This window comes from Anolis carolinensis, chromosome 6 (assembly GCF_035594765.1).
Source record: "Anolis carolinensis isolate JA03-04 chromosome 6, rAnoCar3.1.pri, whole genome shotgun sequence".
NCBI lineage: Eukaryota > Metazoa > Chordata > Lepidosauria > Squamata > Dactyloidae > Anolis > Anolis carolinensis.
This window is the reverse complement of record NC_085846.1, coordinates 69,006,638-69,026,543: the sequence shown is the minus strand read 5'-3', so window position 1 is coordinate 69,026,543 and position 19,906 is coordinate 69,006,638. Positions and strand designations below refer to the sequence as shown.

Below are 19,906 nucleotides of genomic sequence, written 5' to 3'. Positions count from 1 at the left end.
CTTCTCTCATGTCCCCGCATGGAGCTGGAGCTAATAGAGGGAGCTCATCCACACTCTCCCCAGGTGGGATTCGAACCTGGCAGCTTTCAGGTCAGCAACCCAACCTTCAAGTCACTTAGTCCACTACGCCATCTGGGGGCTCCTTCCATGAGTTAAAGTAGCCTAGTGACAAAAAAACCCCTACATTTGTAGGGCATTTTTTGTACTGGCTGTGCTTTGCAAACAGCTGAAATCTGGAGAAATTGTTTGCAGCTATTAGATGACAATGTTTCAGAATATCTACATATGTAGGTCTAATTGTAAGTGCATTCTGCAATAAAATTGATGTTTAAGGACTTCAGTCTAGCAATTAAAATAGTACTTTAGCACCAGATTTTGTAGCAGAAGGTGGTTTACAAGGGAAGAATGACAACCATGAATCATCAATGAGAAATGTTAGTGAGCTCCTAAAGTATAGCCTAATCTTCTTCCAATCACAGCAAGAAAAACTGGTTTGATGATATTTTGTTTTTCGGTGTATTACTAATGTTTGTAGAGATTTTGTATAAGCTTTCTGAACAAATTTACTTCTGTAATTGCAAAGTAATCCACAGTTTCTTTCAACACACTGGCTAATGTTCTTTCGGATGGTGTAGATGAAAGATTATAATGGTTGGCTATCAAACACCCAATCACACTTTCATCCTCACCTTATTATTCCAGCCCCCCATATTGTTATTCTACTGTGATACCTAATTGATTCAGCAACTAAAGCAAACTTTCTTTATCCCTGGTAGCAAATTAAAGTATAGGTAAAGGTAAAGGTTTCCCCTGACTCTGGGGGTTGGTGCTCATCTCTATTTCTAAGCCACCGGGGCTCCTTAAATTAAAGTATAGTTTTGGGGGGGGAAAATCAGGAGGCTATCCTTCAAAGAAAGGAACAGCCCCCACTCATAGCTTACTTTTTACCCTTTTTGAACCACCATCTCTAATGAATTTAAGCGACAACAGTATGAACCAACAGTGTTGTGAACAGCAGATTCTCTCAGCAATATCTAGTGTTTAGAGGAGAATTATAATGCCATTTGGCAGAAGTTGCCTCCATCTTGCCATGCCATGACACTGAGACCGAGGCCCCTTCTACACTATGCTTATATCCCAGGATTATCTGCTTATCCCAGGTTATATCCTGGTGGTGTAGAAAGGGCCCGAGTGAAGTTTTGCAAACCGATGCAAAATTGGGAACGAAGCCAAGAGATATCCTGGAATTAAATAAATGACGATAATCTCCAAAAGAGAGAGCATAGTGTGGTGCTTTCAGGATCTCTGCAGCTCTTGAGACCAAGATTCAAATCCCTGCTCTCACCCTGAAAACCTACTGGGTGAACTTGGGCAAGTCACACTCTCTCATCCTCAGAGGATGGTAAACCTCAGCAAGGAAACATTCTGATGAAACTCTCTGCCTTGGAGTGTGGTTGAAGCTCCTTTGGAGGCTTTTAAACATAGGCTGGATTGCCATCTGTTGAGAGTGCTTTGATTGTGCTTTTCCTGCATGGCAGGGAGCTGGACTGGATGGCCCACTTGGCCTTCTCCAAATCTATGATTCTATGGTAGGTTCATTTTAAGGTCACTGTGCTGGTACGGCTGTATCAGAAGCTCCAACTTTATTTTCTTTCTACTAATGTTTGCAGTCATAAGGCAGGTCACCTGTCCATCATCATTAAGTTTGGTTCCGCCCCTTGTTTAGGGCTCTGGGAGGGAAGGAGCCATTTTTAAGTCAGTCTCTCTTAAGTAAGCTTAGCTATAGGACGTAGACCAGCTCGTCCCGTAGAAAAGCTTCATATCTCAAGAACATATGGGGATATAGAACATCCGAGAAAACAAACAGAAATTCCAGGGGGAAAGTCTCAAAGCTCTGGCTGAGAGCTCACAGCCTCTCAGCCTCACAGCTCCCGAGGGAAACAGCCCTAAAGTTTCCAAAGAAACCTCGGAGAGGGAACAGCATTACAGATCCACGGAACCCCAGCTGAAACATCTGCAAGCCTTGGTTGGTAGGTCTACTCGATGCCCAGACGCATTTGGAATCGGTAGTAGGTCCCACATCAGCTGGGCCCATATGATAGACAGCCTGAGAGAGGTTATAAGGGGGTTTTCTTCTTAAAGAGAAAGTGCAGTTACCCAAAGCCGATTGCCCGTCCCCTGGGGACAAGATTGAAAAGCCAACAGTTTATTAAGGAAACCTTGAAGTGTTATTTGACTCCTTGAAGATTTATTATTTGTTCAACAATAAAGACTTTGTTATTTCATTAAAGACTCAAAAGACCACCCCTTTCAGGAAAACCCTCAAGAACCTCTCTTTGAGGCGCCCTGGCTTCCCGCTGGGCATAAAGTATACGTCCTATACAAAAGACAATAGTTACAGGCCCAGCGCATGACAGAACAGTCACCATAAGTTGAAAAAGACTTGAAGGCACACAACAGGAACAAAATCTCCAAAGACATGATGTGATGCTCTTCTTAGACCTGTGATACCCACTCACCCCATTTAAATAATAATTAATGATTGACAGTTTTAAATAAGGTGGTTGTCATAAGTGTTAGGAACCCTTTCCTTGAAGGCACAGAGTACTGACACCAAGCTCAGCCATTGAAATGATCCTCCTGCCCTAGGCACCCACAATTCCAGCACTTGTATATATCCGGCTCTCTTCAGCTACTACCTTCTCTTAAACACATTTTAGGTAATCATTGGTATACAGTATTTATAATTAAGGAAGCATACAGAATTCTATATTTCAAGTGAAGGGAAATTCTACTGTCTGAAAACAAATGCTTTTTCTTTTATTTTGCTGTGAATTACAGTTTTGCTCTTATTAGGCAAGTGTCTAACGGATGATTTATGAAGCATGGCTGTTCTCCTTTTTCCAGGAAACCTGCTTAATATATTTTTATTTTAAAAAGGGGGTTGTAAATATGCATCCATAGACTGATTTGTGATAAAGTATCTCGCAGAATTAGATGTCAAAATTCTGCCTCCATTTATTTCCTTTCCCCCCAAGATACATACATTATTATTCCTTTAATATAAAGGAACCATTTGGTTAAAGTGCTATAGGAAGTTGCTACCTCTTCAATTACTGTTAAGTGATGGGTTCTTATACATTATTTATAATCTAGCCTTGGCATTTGCCTCCTATTGACAGGTCAGCTATTCAGAAACTGGGAGCAGAAATCTTTGAAAATGTCTACAGGTTCCTCCGCCAAGCAAGACGGGAACATGTAAGTGAAGATAAAATCAGGGAATACCTGGAAAAAATAGTGCCTCGGGCAAGCGACTGTTTTGAAGTAGATCAGCTTATCTATTTTGAAGACCAGCTCGAAGATGCCGCAGTGTGACGTCTATCTCAGAATGGATTTACTTGGATTCTCTGAAACCAGTGAACAAAGAAAGTTTTCATCCAGAATCAAGCAAGCATCATGTGATGTGGTTAGAGTCATGTGGTTAGAGATATTCACTGCTATTTTGTAGTATGGCTATATGAGACTAAGAGCACTCTACTTCATGTCCTAATTATCTCATTCAGAGCTTTTCATCTTGTCCATGCAGAAGCAGTATTGGTACCTAAGAGCTCAACCATCTTTTCTTTGAAAATTACTGCAGGAAGGTTATATGACTCTATGGGGAACAGTGGTGTTCAACAACCTACACCCCATCCATATTTTGAAATGATATGCAATGATAAGTGTAACATATGAGGTGGAAAAACATTACAGAATCAACGAAAACTACTTTGTTTTGGTGTATTCAAATTATTTAGAAATTAAGTGGGGAATGCAACTGCTTTAACACTTGTTTGATTGTAAATGTTGGGATAAATTCTCTATGGTATTCTAGGCAGCATTTTTTTACTTTGAAAAACAGACTTTGTGGGTGAAAGTTTCCATTTCCCGAGGGGCCACCACAGTGTTTTCCTCTCTTTTTTTACTCTTTGCTTCTCTAATTAACTTTTGCTTTGTGTTGTCGAAGGCTTTCATGGCCGGGATCACATGGTTGTTGTATGTTTTCCAGGCTGTATGGCCATGTTCCAGAAGTATTCTCTCCTGACGTTTTGCCCACATCTATGGCAGGCAACCTCTGAGGATGCCTAGCATAGATGTGGGTGAAACGTCAGGAGAGAATACTTCTGGAACATGGCCATACAGCCCGGAAAACATGCAACAACTCTTGCTTTGATGGTGTTCCTGTTTCAAAAATGAATCTTCTAGTATATTGTTATCCTTACAGAGCAGAACAAATTTGGCTATGTGGTGACATCACTGATATTAAAGAAAGAAACTTAAAAAACTTTCTGAACATTTTCCACATTCAAAACTAGCTTTGTTTACTCTCAGAAATGTCACAGAACCAATCTTTATTCCCTCCAGGTATTTAGATGGAGAGGCAAAACAGAAGCACCGTCTCTCCAAATGCAATCTTCCTTCGTTCCTCAGATTTGGGAATGAAGGAAAATTTAAGAAGGGACAAAATTCTTATTTGAGATGTAATCCCCAACCCAACTGAAATTATTCTTTTGACATCACTGTGAATAGGAACATGAAGCTAGTTTCCAAACAGAAGGTGTGCTAAAGGTTCAACCAATCAGGACTGCATAGGGAAGGCTCAAATGATGCGTCACTACTGCTCTATCTGATATCAATTGTGATCATTGCATATATGGAAGAGGATGTGACAGGGAGAAAAGGATACATTTTTGCATGTTAGAAATGGAACATTTCCTTTGCTCCATGAAAAGCCAAGTCCTCCAAATCTTCAAAAAGATGGGTAGAAAATATTTGCAATATTGCCTCTCCACCATGGTTCAGCCCTGTTAAAAAGTATTGCTTTCAAATATATGTCATGTACAGATCATGCATGTTTCCTTTTATAATGCCATATATGGCCATTTCAACCTAGCAGTCTTAGAATAATTTTTATTCTCATTTTATCAACACACAGTAAAAACAGTTACATACTAGATTATTCTCCTTAAACAATTTTTGTTTAGCTTCACTTTGTTTCAGTTATATTCATTTTTTTTGTTTCAACTCACAGTCAGCTTTGTTCCCATGGGTTTTTTTTGTTGCTGTTATTGTTTTGAGAGGCCACGTAATGTAGCCTGCTCTGCTGAGCAATCTGGTAATAGTCCATTATGGTTCCAAGCCTCATCTAGTTCATTTTTAAAGGGCTGTCTGATATCACAGTATTAGAGTCATCAACCCCTGTGGCTTTGATAATATGAAGTCAAAAAGAACAACCCGTGGGTGAATTAGACTACCTGGAGGAGTCAGCTACTCTGGTATTCATTAAGAGTAACCTTTTCAGTCTGGAATTCATGTTCTTAGCTACCCACCTGTCTTCAGGGAAACACTTTCAGGAGTCCATTTTTTATATATTCAAAGAGAGAGAGAATCAAGTAAACTTAAAACCGCTTCAACTGTTTTCCTTTTCCAAGGCAGACTATACTCTGAAATTCATTTTACTTTCAGCCCCATGGATTCACTGAAATCTTTCCTTAATACACACTGTAAGTGATGGTCGATATGAAAGATTCTTGCATCATATGTGGCACCAGCAAGCCAGTTTCAGAGGACTGGGGGTGCATCCAGACAGTCCCTTTAATGCAGGGCTTCCTGCCACAAAAAGAAGGCTGTCCAGATGACGTCTTTGGAAAACATGAATTAATTCACCACAAATCAGGAAAAATTGTTAATGGGTTTATTCTGAGCCTTCCAGGATAGCACGGGATAAACCTACTACTTCCCACAGTCCAGACAGCAGTCCCGCAGTCCAGACAGCAGCCCCGCAGTCCAGACAGCAGTCCCGCAGTTTTCTGGGCTAAATTAGCCTGAAAAACTGCGAGGACACCTAGCCCCTCCCCAAAAGCCCCCCAAACCCCTTTGAAAAGTAAATTAACTTATCGGGCCTCCATTAACTGAATTTATTGTCAACATACTGAAGCTATGGCTAATTGACTGCATTTACATCCTGAGGAGTCCTATAGAATTGCTCCAAGACTTCAGAGACTTGGATTTGTTTTGACTCCAAGCCAGGTTTGAGCCAATTGATTTGTACACTGATATATTTAGTTTCACTGCATATTACATACCATTTTGGAGAGACTGAATGTAAACATATTGTGTTGCTAACAAATTTTAGTTGGAGTCTGGTTGATATATGTTTGATATATGTTTTATACTGAAAACTGCTCTGGATGATTGCAGTCTATAAATCTTTATACTCTGTAAGTTACTACTCTGTAAGTTACGACTGTGTGCCACTACAGCTGACTGAATTTGGTAATCAGTTACATTATTATTTGTATTATTTGTATTATTGTTAACATTATTATGTATATGATGCTCTAATATACATATTGTGTTCTATGCTTTGAACCTTTATTGTGGTGCATATTTCTCAGATACTGTAACAATAATGCACCAGGAGAGGGAGGGGGAGGAGCAATTTTCCTCCTCTACCCCCTCCCCCCGGCTCTCCTGGAGCGTCATTGCTACATACCAGGAGAGCTGTCGGACCAGTCTAATGGAGGCCCAGTAAGTTAATTTACTTTTCAAAGGGGTTTGGGGGACTTTTTGGGGGGGGGGGGGTGGTTAGAGTGTTCAGGTGTTCTCCCAGAAAGTTCCAGGAGAACATCTGGACACCCTCCCCAGAAAGCACACATTTTTTGCGGTGTGTGTGGATGGGGGCCCGGGAACATTCGCGTTTTTAAAACACGAATGTTCCCGAGATAACTGTATGTGTGGAACCACCCTGGAATGTTGGCATATATAGCTCAGACATCCAAGAGAAGGAAAAAGCCAGAAATCTCTGGAGGAACTGCTCTCCTCAAGCATCTGGTGCCTGCGGCCAGCTCTGGTTCTGCCCCATACTGACTGACTGGCTTCCTTTTTTATGAAGCACAGCTGAAAAGTGTGGTCTTTCATGGTCTCTTGAGGATCAGTGGGGCCCCCTAACTCATGTGAGTTGCCCAGATTTGACCTAAACATAAAGGGAAAAGAAGAGGAATTGACACAGCCTGTAGTGTTGACCAACAGCTGGGTAACCCACATCTTGTTCTCTTATGTTCCACCTAACTGAACTGTTGACATTTGTAAATGAAATGCAGGCCCCATGTTGCATTTATCGAAGTACTATAACTGTATAATGTGAAAGTGACCAAAGTCAAATTTCCATAATATGCCCTGGTTGGAATGAACAGATGTTGCTGTTCTCAGCATGAAGATGACCATAGTATAACTTCTAAAATTAAAGATACAAAAAGAGATAGAAATCTTAATGCAGTATTACAAACATGGTTGAAAGTATAGTTTCAAATCTAGACTTTTAAGAGTGAAGTACAGGCAATCCCCGAGTTACAGACACCAACTTACAAATGATGCATAGTTAAGAATGGGGGTGAGACAACAAGAAATGAGAGAAATCTACCCATAGGAATGGAAATTCAGTCCTGAAAGAATAATCATGTGTTATGCTGTGACCCACCACGAGCCATGGGAAGAGGCAGGTAAGAAATGAAATTACAGTCGAGTCTCGCTTATCCAACCTTCGCTAATCCAACATTCTGGATTATCCAATGCAGTCTGTCTCCCACTCGGATCCACAGCTGTTTCTCTAGGCAGCAAGGACTGAACTTTTTATAGATTTAATTTCTGACAATGTTGTTACTCTAAGTACATTTTATGCAATTCTATCTTTATTTGTAGTCAATTTGTTATCAGCCAATGTTTTTGTAGTCAATGTTTTCGATACATTACGATGTTTGGTGCTAAATTTGTAAATACAGTAATTACTACATAACGTTACCGTGTATTGAACTGCTTTTTCTATTGAATTGTTACAAGACATGATGTTTTGGTGTTTTGAAAAATCATAATGTAATTTGACATTTATTAGGCTTTTCCTTAATCCCTTCTTATTATCCAATATTTTCATTTATCTAACGTTGTGCCGGCCCGTTTATGTTGGAGAAGTGAGACTCAACTGTATCATCATCATCATCATCATCATCATGGAGAAAATGTGTCTCAATTGAAGCTTTATCATGAATCATTGTTTCCACAACAAGCCAATTTTTTCAAAATCCAATTATTACAGTACCGATAGTGAGGTGAAATCTTCTGAACAGGGGCACAGACAGCAAAACAAACACCACAGGGGAGTTAATGCTTCCTTAGCCTACCCAAAGTTTCTATATGTGTGTGCGTGTGTCTGGATTTGCACTTTAAAAAATGTACCTGTTCCGACTTACAAATTCAATTTGAGAACAAACCTACAAAACCTATCTTGTTCGTAACTCGAGGACCATCTGTATTCAAAGTCTTCTGCCGAGATGGATTTATCTGCAAATTTTGTTTTCGTTCACATTTACATACTTAAATCTTAGGTGCTCTCTGGCTTATTCATGGAGAAGTCTCCACATGGCCTTTTCAAAGGACTGACATTCCTCTGTTTGGACTGAAATTCTTCATCATATTAATTGACAACAGAGTGACAACACAAAATCCAGCTCTCACTTCATCACATTTTTCTCCTGTGTGATTTTTAACACCTTTGCCTGATGAAGTAGCTGAATGAAACTTTGAAATCTTTTATAATGGTTTTTCTGCATTTTAGTTTGTCAGTATAATTTTTTTTGCGATTTTTAGATTTTATTGTATTCTCCAAAGGTTAGTAATATCTTTTTAGAAACGATAAAGAGATAGGGGGAATCTGGAAGTAATATAAAATTAGAGCAACTTTTTATATACTTCTACTCTTTATACGGTTTTTGGTTTTTTTTTGTTTTTTTCTCTTCTCTGTTTCTTTTCTTTCTCGCCTTCTTACTTTCTTAAGACGCGTTGTTCACCTACTTTTATTGTACTAGAAAAAATAATACTTGACAATAGATGGAATGGAAACAAAGGTTGCTTCCAAACTTCCAATAAAAATGACTTTATAAAAACGATAAAGAGAGAAATGAAGAATTTCTGAGCCAAATTCAGCATGATTATGTAGTACCTGCCTTCAGTGTAGCTATTTTATGACACACCACTGAAAATATGTGCCAGATTTTTACAGCAAGTGCTGTTGTAAATCCCATTGTACATGCCAAGAAAGGAGATTAGTACTGTTGAAGCTTTTTTCCTTGCATTTTTTTGCCAGTATGTACAAACACTGACAATAATGATGCTCTGCTGTGTAGGAAGATCACAAGGATCAGAAACCCTCCCTATTTGTAAACTGAGAATTGAAATTGGTGATGGTTGTGGTCAAAGCCTCACTCTGAAATTATGGAGAAGGACATACGTAACAAGACCCATATTGTTTAAGACTTGATTGTTTCAGTAAGGATGTTAGACAGGGATGTAGTACAATGCACAAAATAAAGCATCTGTGACTATACCACCTTTTTGTCACACAACAACTCCCCAAGACGTGTTGATGGCTGAAGAAGAAAATCTAAATTGCATTTCCATATAATACAATGATGGCTTGGTATACTTTAACTGACATTTTTATTCTGCCTGATTTATTTATTTAATATATTGTCAAAGGCTTTCACTTCCGGAAACACTGGAGTGTTGTGTGGTTTTCAGACTTATCGCCATGTTCTAGTAGCATTTTCTCCTGACATTTTGCCTGCATTTGTGGCTGGCATCCTTTGTAGATGCCAGCCTCAGATGCAGGCAAAATGTCAGGAGAAAATGCTGCCAGAACACGGCCATAGAATTCCAGAAACCACACAGCACTCCTATTTATTTGATTTTTACTCTGCCTTTCTCTAAACAGGAGATTTCAAGGGACTTTAAGTCAAAGCAATATAGCTAAAAAAAGAATGTGGTATAAAGATTAGGAAAGTGTTAACCAATCCAATTAAATTATTAATTTAGAAACTATTAATACATATTAATTGCAATGCTTCATTATTTAATGGTCTATTGTTGTGTGCTTTCAAATAATTTCCAACTTATGGTGACCTTATCTTAAAATTTTTGGGGGCTGAGCGTGTGGGAGTTGTCAGGGTCATCTAATGGGCTTTTTTCATGGCTAAACACAGATTAAAATCCTGGTCTCCAGTCATAACCCAATACTCATACACCACACTGGCTAATTATTCAATGCTATCCGATATATATCATACCAATCCTTTTATATATCATACACATCCTTTTATTCTAACTTGTTAAAGGCCTGCTAATGAAATGGGAGCCAATCCAGTTTCTCTTGGAAGGAACGTCTACAATTTAGGAGCAGCTCCTGAGAATAATAATAATAAATAATAATAAAACTTTATTTATATACCGCCCTATCTCCCGGATGGGACTCAGGGCGGTTTACAGTCATAAAAGCAACACAAACATTACATAACAACATATATAGTAGGCTGCCTACTATATCCCAACCAGTCAAGCCTGTGAGATGGTGCAATTGAGAGAATGTCCTCCCCAAAAGCAGCTAAAACCTGAGCAGGCCCATATAGGGAGGGACATAATGGGCTTTGGATAATTTGAACCTAAGAAAGATAGTAAATGTACCCCCTAGCCAGTTTCCAAACAAATATAAGTGATGTATGTTCTGAGAACTATATCATTTCCATGATACAAGAGAAGGAACTTCAGCATGAGAACTAGTTCCATGTATAGTAGAGTCTCACTTATCCAACATAAACGGGCCGGCAGAACGTTGAATAAGCGAATATGTTAGATAATGAGGAGGCATTAAGGAAAAGCCTATTAAACATCAAATTAGTTTATGATTTTACAAATTAAACACCAAAACATCATGTTATACAACAAATTTGACAGAAAATGTAGTTCAATGCGCAGTAATGCTATGTAGTAATTACTGTATTTATGAATTTAGCACCAAAATATCACGATATATTGAAAACATTGACTACAAAAATGCGTTGGATAATCCAGAACGTTGGATAAGTGAGTGTTGGATAAGTGAGACTCTATATACAGAAAAATAGGAAGTCAAATAGAGCTATCTTTATGGAAGTAAAACTATAGCAATCTCTTCCATTTGTTGCCAAGGCCATGGAAATAAATTCAGTAATGTGTGCCTAAATATTAGGAAGACAATGCTTGATAGATGCATTTACCAATCTTATCACTGAATGGTAATTGATTTTGTTACGGGTCAGACGCCAGCCAATATAAACAAATCAACAAATCAACATAAAAACAACACAAAGGAGCCTAAGAAACAACCAAAAAAAGGCTCAAAAACACTTTCTCTTCAGTGTGAGATGATAATATCCAAAAAGAACTCAAAAAATCCAAACTCAGAATATAATCTGGATTATCCTGGGAAATAATCCAGATTAAAACAAACTTAGTTGAAAAAGCTGGACACTCACTCCACCTGCTGGCTGGAGCTAAACAAACACAGGAAAGCTACCAGTAGTTACCCACAGTGACCAATGGCCACACAATGCCCCAAAACGTAGTTAAAGCTAAACCGCATCGTAAAGAAGAAGTCACAGCCGCCACATCCGGTCCGCATCATTAGGGAGAGTCACAGGCTTCGCGTTCCAGTCCAAGTCATCAGGGAGAAGTCAGTGTCACCGAATTCCAGTCCAAGGTAAACACAAAGAGCCAAAGCGACGGAGGCAAGCCGGCAGCTAATGCATAAAACCAACACAGGATAATCCAGCACAAACCCACACAATGCCAGCCCCCGTTGCCACTTAAAAACCCGGGTTAACACTTACGTCCCAAAGCAGTCTTCCAAACACGTCTTCTGAAACAGAGAGCCCCAAAAGCGCCCAACAAAACACCTTGCTGATTGCAAAGTTACATTAGCAACAAACTTACTTTTATCTACAAGTCCTCCTCCGAACTTGAGCCAGCCAACGCCCCATCCACAACTGGTTGCTGCAAATCCTCATCAGAGCTGGAGTCGCCCAACGCCCCACCTCCAGCTGCAGCCCTTCTACGATCTCTCCAGCCAGACCACCCTCTATCCAAACCCATAACTCCCCAGGACCCATCTGTATCTTCTCTGTGCCATCCCTCAAATGTACCACTGCTTGTGGGTTCCTCAAGAATCTCCCGGATCTCCTGAACCCTAGTCCAATCCATCTCCTCACTCCCAGAGTCTGACATCCCATCCTCCTGACTCCCAGCCCCACAATCCCCTTCAAAACCCTCAAAGGTATCATCATCAGTGGGTTCCATAAGTATTTCCCGGATTCTCTTCCTTTGTCTTGCTCACGAGTCGTCTTCCTGCCTCTTCTAATACAGCTAGTAGTATCTCTACCTGAAGACTCCATCACAACAGATTTTCAGTACAAATATAAGAGCAACTACCTGTAAACTAATGAAAATTTCCTGATCAGTATTCCTAATCCATTGTATGTTTCTATCACTAAGCAAAGAAAGAGAATGAACAAATAATACTTGATATTATAAACAAGACGCCAGTGCAGCTACATACTATATTTATTGGCCTTTCCTTTGCCTTTTGCCCTTAAGCAGGTCAATAGAGGATAGAGTGCATTCAGAGATCGTCCCTAACACTTTTCACAAAGTAAATGGAAGTAAGACAATTGTACAAATCCATCATTGCACCATATGCAGATTCATGTGATGTGTGAAGGTAAAAGTCATACTTTACAGGCACCTCTCTTGAAGCTGTGGCTTCTAAAATAATCAACTCTTGAAATCTGCAGTATCATTTTTGGTGGGAAAAGGTGCAGGTAAGAATAGCAAGTGAATACCATTTCACCTTGCCAGTAAAAGGAAATGGATCAATATTGGACCTTTATGCTATAATCCATTTGAGACTAGCTATAAGGTTTTCACCCTACCTATTCAACTTGTATGCAGAACACATCATGCGACATGTGAGACTTAATGAATCCAAGGCTGGAGTTAAAATTGCTGGAAGAAACATTAACAACCTTAGATGTGCTGATGATACTACTTTGATGGCTGAAAACGAGGAGGAGCTGAGAAGCCTTATAACCAAGGTGAAAGAAGAAAATGCAAAGGCTGGGTTGCAATTAAACATCAAGAAAACCAAGATTCTGGCAACCAGACTAACTGGAAAATAGAGGGAGAAAATGTGGAGACGGTGACAGACTTTGTATGAAAATAACTGTAGACACAGACTGCAGCCAGGAAATCAGAAGATGTTTACTTCTTGGGAGGAGAGCAGTGACCAAAATAGTTTAGTGTAGAGACATCAAACTGGCAACAAAGATCCGCATAGCCAAAGCAATGGTATTCCCCATAGTAACCTATGGATACGAGAGCTTGACCATAAGGAAGGCTGAGCGAAGGAAGATAGACGCTTTTGAAGTGTGGTGTTGGAAGAAAACTCTGAGAGTGTCTTGGACCGCAAGAAAATCCAACCAGTCCATACTCCAGGAAATAAAGCCCGACTGCACAGTGGAGGGAAGGATATTAAAGTCAACAATGAAATACTTTGGCCACATCATGAGAAGACAGGAAAGCTTGGAGAGGACAATGATGCTGTGGGAAATGGAAGGAAAAACGAAGAGGGGCTAACCAAGGGCAAGATGGATGGATGTTATCCTTGAAGTGACTGGCTTGACCTTGAAGGAACTTGGGGTGACGAAGACCTACAGAGTTGAAAATGACTGAACGAATAAACAACAACAACATAAAGTTTCCTGGCAACCACTTATTTCTATTCTTTCAAACTGAGCAAGTTGGATTCTGTTCAATATAACTATCGATCCTAAGAGGATGTCCAGTAGGCTCCAGTGGTATTGGCAGGGCTTTCTCTAGAGGTCTTGTGGATCTTCTTTTAAAACCATTTCCAGAAAGCCAGTTTCTATTTTATAGAAGAGTAGAAATTTCCATGCATGTCTAGTACTGTTAACTGTTCACAAGAAATCAATGGTATTTGTTTGTTGCTGCTCCAGAGAAAAGCACACAAACTTCCTAGCATGGTATCCACAGTGGCTATATCCCTGGACTTACTACAGTTAGTTATAATTATGGATAACAGTGAACCCAATTGAACGAATTGTTTCCAGTGGAAGCATACCATATAGAACCACACTGGAGCATCTAGGTGATCTAGATGTATTGGGCTACAATCTAGACAAGCTTTTACTATTGGCCATGCGCTTGAATATAAATGCAAATTTTTCTAAAGGTGATAATTTTATCGGTAATTATGATGGGAGGTGTGTTTAGTTAAATGTCTGGGGGAAGTATGTGAAAAACGATTGAAAGATGCATGAAAGAAGAAAGAGGTGTGAAGAAGCTGAAGACACTTCGGTAGCCCAGGGCCTCTCTTTGAGAACTGAAGTGCAACATTTTAGGAGTGCTTCTTTGCCTTCACATATGCTCTGCATGATATGTGTAAATAAAGTACTTAAAGTACAAAAATACTGTAATGGCAGTCTCCCATGTTCTCTCATGCAAAGGAAACCAAAACCAAACGGAATTGACCTGTTACAGTTCATCTCTTGTGGAAGTAGTAGCAGTTATTAATATCTTGTTTCTTGGAAGTCTAAAATGTACAGTGGGGGTACTGAATGTCTTTCATGGATCTGTATTGGAATAGTCTGATTTCTTCTCCAATATTTGCGCCTAGGTCTTGGCCAAGACATTCTGCTGTGCGGAAAACAAAATAGCACTCCTCCCCACCTCACTCCACGTTTATGGATGTCGACTAGTTTGGCAATAGACTGGGAACTTCTACACCAATGGTTCTCAACCTGGGGTTCCCAGGTTTGTCCTACAGCTCCCAGAAATCCCAGCCAGTTTACCAGCTGTTAGGATTTCTGGGAGCTGAAGGCCAAGAACATCTGGGGAGCCCTGGGTGAGAACCACTGTTCTACACAGATGAGGCAACATCTTCTACTGCACAGGTTAGCTTAGAAGATGTTGGATGAGTTGCCTCAAACATACACTTGCAGGTCGCCATTGTTGGCATCAGCATCACACCACTGCCTTGCTCTGTCTAATGGTATAGCTCAGGGGTGTCAAACTCATTTTCATCAAGGGCCACATCAGCCTTAGGTTGCCTTTGAAGAACTGTTGAATCCATGGATGGAGAACTCGTGGATACAGAGGGCCAGCTATAATTTTTTACACAGTGGCAGGTGAACTGTAGTTTTTACTCAATTTGGGTCCCGAGATGTTATTGAACAACAACTCCCACCACTTTTGATTCCCAGTCCACCTTGAAAAACTGCAAGTTGCTTATGGTGTGAGAGAATTAGCCGTCTTCACAGACGTTGCCCATGGGACACCCGGATGTTTGATGTGTTACCATCATGTGGGAGGCTTCTGTGCCGTCGCGCCTGGGGCTATAACTCTTAGCGAAAGAGGCATGGACATGAAATCTTTCCCCAGGGGATTGCTTCTTGCCCTCCTTTAGGGAAACTGGAACTCCCAAGGACCAAAACACTGTAGATAACTCAAAACTGGTTTTAATGTTCACAAAAGGTTATCCCTTTAAGGCAATAAGCTGGAAGTTTCAAAGGTGTAAAGGAAAATATACATTACAGTCTTTGATTATCTTAAGTCCAAGGAGCTCTGCAGCTGAGAAGCTGTTCCAGGTCCCTCTTTCTCAATGGCTGTGAATGCCAGAGCAATCCTCAGCCTCAGTCCAAATGGCCTATGTTTGAAGACACAGTCTTCCTTTTGGTGCCAAAGAACTGATTTGAAGGTGCTTGAGACTCCTCAACATCGTCCAGGTTGGCCCTGAACATGAAGCATAAGTCTCAAGGGTAAGACCCTTAGAATTGGTGCTGAGAGGTAACTTAATCAAGGGCTTTTAGAGCCAAGTCTCTCTCTCACGTCCATCTGGTAGAAAGCTTGATGGTGGAATGAAAAAGGAAACACTGACCCACTCCATGAAGAGGTGGAGCCAAACAATTGAGCTGAGGAAGCAATAGAACTGGTGCAAACAACATTGATTGACAGCTATAAATAACCAATCAATCCAACTACATTTACAAGGTAAAGGCAAAATCAGGCATGATACAATTCAAATCTTGCAACTTACAGTTCGACATATAGATGGCACCACTCGTGCCATCACAGCTTCTCTCATGCCTCCGCATGGGGAGCTGGAGTTGACAGAGGGAGCTGACCTGCTCTCCCTGGATTCAAACCGCCAACCTGGTGGTCAGCAGTCCTACCAGCACAAGAGTTTAACCCACTGTACCATAAGGGGCTCCTTACGTGAACTGGGAATAATGGAAATGGCTCTGAAGTTGGAGAAGGGTTAAAGGACATTTTAAAGTCAGATATCATATCCACAAGCCTTGTATCTAAATTCAAACCCCACTACCCTGACTATCCAGAACCAACTATAGACTTGCAGATGTTACTGTATCACAACTCCCATTAGCTGTAGTCATGATGTCTCATAATGAGGAAGACAGGAGTTGTAGTCTAGCATCTGGGAGGGCTACATAAAATGACATGGCAGGCCAAATTCAGCCCTTGGGCCTTGAAGTTTGACATGTGGTGTAGCGAGTCCTGACTGTTGCAAGGTAGCCGTGTTTCCCTATGCTGTACCTACAAAAAGGAAAGACGTTTATCAACCTACTTCTTGCTACTGAGAATTCACTTGAGAACAGACTGTATTGTAGCATGGAGGCCTGAGTAAATTTTCCACCTCTGGAATACACAGGCAAACAATAAATGCTCTATATGTATTTCAGTTTATTGGACACCTTCCAGACAAACACATGTAGCAGACGATGTTTGGTGGTTAGAATGCTGGATAGGGGCCTGAGAGACACAGTATATTATTTGAGAACACAGAAATGCTCGACTACTCCAGCAACTATCATGTCAGACTACACAGAGAAGCCATTGAAATCCACAAGCATGTGGACAACTTCAACAGAAAGGAGGTAACCATGAAAATGAACAAAATCTGGCTACCAGTATTTAAAAAACTCCAAAATCAGAACAGTAAATAAGGAGCAACACTCTGAAAACAAAAAAATTCCAGACATGAATCAATCAGGGGCAGCTAATGACTCTGAACAAAGGATTCCCCTTGGCCAGGATGTGAGTCTGGGAAGGCCATTTAATGCTAACAAAGGTGATTAATTACAACATTCACACTGCCCTCCAACAGACAAGAGTTCTTTCCCCCCGCCCAGGAACTTCCACAGATACAGTAGAGTCTCACTTATCCAAGCTAAACGGGCCGGCAGAAGCTTGGATAAGCAAATATCTTGGATAATAAGGAGGGATTAAGGAAAAGCCTATTAAACATCAAATTAGGTTATGATTTTACGAATTAAGCACCAAAACATCATGTTCTACAACAAATTTGACAGAAAAAGTAGTTCAATACGCAGTAATGCTATGTTGTAATTACTGTATTTATGAATTTAGCACCAAAATATCATGATATATTGAAAACATTGACTACAAAAATGGCTTGGATAATCCAGAGGCTTGGATAAGCGGGGCTTGGATTAGTGAGACTCTACTGTATATAAACCTTCCTTGCTTAGTTTCTCCATACCTCACAACCTCTGAGGATGCCTGCCATAGATGTGGGCGAAACATCAGGAGAGAATACTTCTGGAACATGGCCATACAGCCCAGAAAACACACAACAACCCAGTAATAATGTTGACAGCTAAAACCAAGAATGACAGTCAAAGAAGACTACCAAGAAGAGGATATTTCCCACCAGAGTTCATTTACTTTAGCTTTGTGGGAACTGAATTCCTTCAAAAAGCTCCAGGCTCTCCTTGTCTTGCTCTCCAGATGTTTATTACTTCTATTTCCCCCATCACCTGAAGATGAAATTTAAAATAGATCACCATCCATGCTGCACTGAGAATTGCCATAAGCCCCAGTCAGCAATAACCAGAATTAATTTTTGTTCACTCAGTAATACACCCCAGAAGAACATTCCCCCATTTGAACAAAAGAGACATCTCACAATCAAGATTTGAGTCTTTTCTGTGGGATTCTGTTGTTTATTTTTCCCATACTCTAGAGTCAGTTGTTATTACCAGAGAGATTGCTTTTTCCAACCTGCTAGAAATTTTTAAAGCACACAAACGCACCAAGCTGAGAATTTCATTTGTACATTTATACCAGAAAATAATCAATGCAGCAGATAGGTGGTGAAAAGATGAAAGTTAGTTATGCATGCCTTGTGATCTGCCTTGCATATCTTAAGCCCATGGTTCCCAAACTTTGGTCTTCCAGAAATTTTGAACTCTAGCTTCCCAGGATTCCTGACTATTTGTTAAATTGCCTCTGTGTCTGTCTCTGTCTCGGTTCTATGTGTATATGGGCATTGAATGTTTGCCCTATATGTATATAATGTGAGTCCTCTTCAGGGTGAGAAGGGCGGAATATAAATACTGTAAATAGATAGATAGATAGATAGATAGATAGATAGATAGATAGATAGATAGATAGATAGATAGATAGATATTGTCCGATCCGGATGGGGGTTCTAAGAGCTGAGATCCCAAAGAACTGGAGAACCAAAATTTGGGAACCACTGCCTTAAGCCCAACAACTGACCTCAAGCGTAGAAGAAGATGATGTTCTGTCTCCAGCTTTGAACTGAAGTCCAATGGGTTTCTGTGCATGGAGTTTTTGAAAGTCAGAGCACCATTGGTATAACTTATGACATGATAAATGTCATATATCATGTTCTACAGTTGATGGTGGTTGGTAGTGTCAGGCCTAGTAGTTGGTGATGGAAGGGGTTAATGTCAGTCCTAGTTCTAAAGGGCAGAGTAATCTGTAAGTAAGAATTGCCAAGTGAAAGCAATTAAGGGTGGAGGCATGCAAGAGATTGGATGCAGCTGGGTTTACCTGGATATAAGAAGCTGGCCTAGAGAATGATCTTTGGGAGAAAAGTATTTGGTTTTTTTGGGGTTTTTAAAATAATTTTTATTAGTGCTTTCAACATAAAAATAAAATAAGATCGAGATTTTACATACATAAAGAAAAAATTACAAAATACCAGTGACAGGAAAGAAAGAAGAAGATAATATATATATATATTCTCTTCTTTCTTTCCTGTCACTGGTATTTTGTAATTTTTTCTTTATGTATGTCAAATCTTGATCTTATATATGAAAAAAGGGAGAAAGAAAAGAAAAGACATAAAATTGACTTCCATCTTTTGCACAGTATTCTGCATAAAAGAAATTTTACATTCTTTTTCTCAGCCATCTCTTTCTAGTGTCTCTATTTTACATATTGCCTCTTATTCACATACTCAATTGCTTTGCAGACCTTTTCCTTAAACTCATCTATATATATATGAAAGAGTGATGGCATCAGGGCAGCGGACAAAACAACAAAACTACAGGCCCCCCAACCTCGAAATTTGACAACACAACCCATCATCCACGGCTCTAGGTTGATACAACAAAAAGAAAAGAAAAATAAAGTCCTAATTAGAGGGAGAGGAATAATTGTTTTTATCCAATTGCTGCCAGTTACAAAGCTAAGTTCCACCCACTTGGTCTCCTTGCAACCCACTAAGCCCAGGGGACAGGCACAAGAGTTTGGAGAGACGCCTAAGGGCCATCCAGCCCAGCAGAACACAATCCAAGCATTCACAACACATGGACAACGTATAAATACTATACAATACTACACAGGGACATAGACCCCCCTCTACCCTCACCACTTTCACAGTACACAAACAACCAAATGCATACTAAACATAAGGACAACCATACAACAGACATTCAATACCACCACTACCTCAACAAGTTCTCACCAACACCACCAGACAACGCCACAGCAACGTGTGGCCGGGCATAGCTAGTTTTACTTAAATAATCACCTTATATTCCTCTTCTTTCAAATAGTTTTTAACCAATTCCCAGTCTGTCTGGTTTGTTTTTTTTTGGCCTGCCTTGGTTGTTTTTTTAATAGATATGTTAGC

At 40.1% G+C, this 19,906-nt stretch overlaps 1 protein-coding gene and 1 long non-coding RNA gene across 2 annotated transcripts in view; one reads left to right on the top strand and one right to left on the bottom strand.

Moving 5' to 3' along the window:
• nek11 (NIMA related kinase 11) overlaps positions 1 to 6,411 on the top strand; it is a 148,855-nt gene extending 142,444 nt beyond the window's left edge. Inside the window, exon 16 of the mRNA XM_062957350.1 lies at positions 3,183 to 6,411. Coding sequence (XP_062813420.1) covers positions 3,183 to 3,375 — 193 coding nt within the window. The 3' untranslated portion in view covers positions 3,376 to 6,411. The remainder of the gene's footprint in view (positions 1 to 3,182) is intronic.
• Positions 1 to 19,906, bottom strand: part of LOC134292426 (uncharacterized) — a 200,719-nt gene that overhangs the window by 116,576 nt on the left and 64,237 nt on the right. The window lies entirely within an intron of this gene.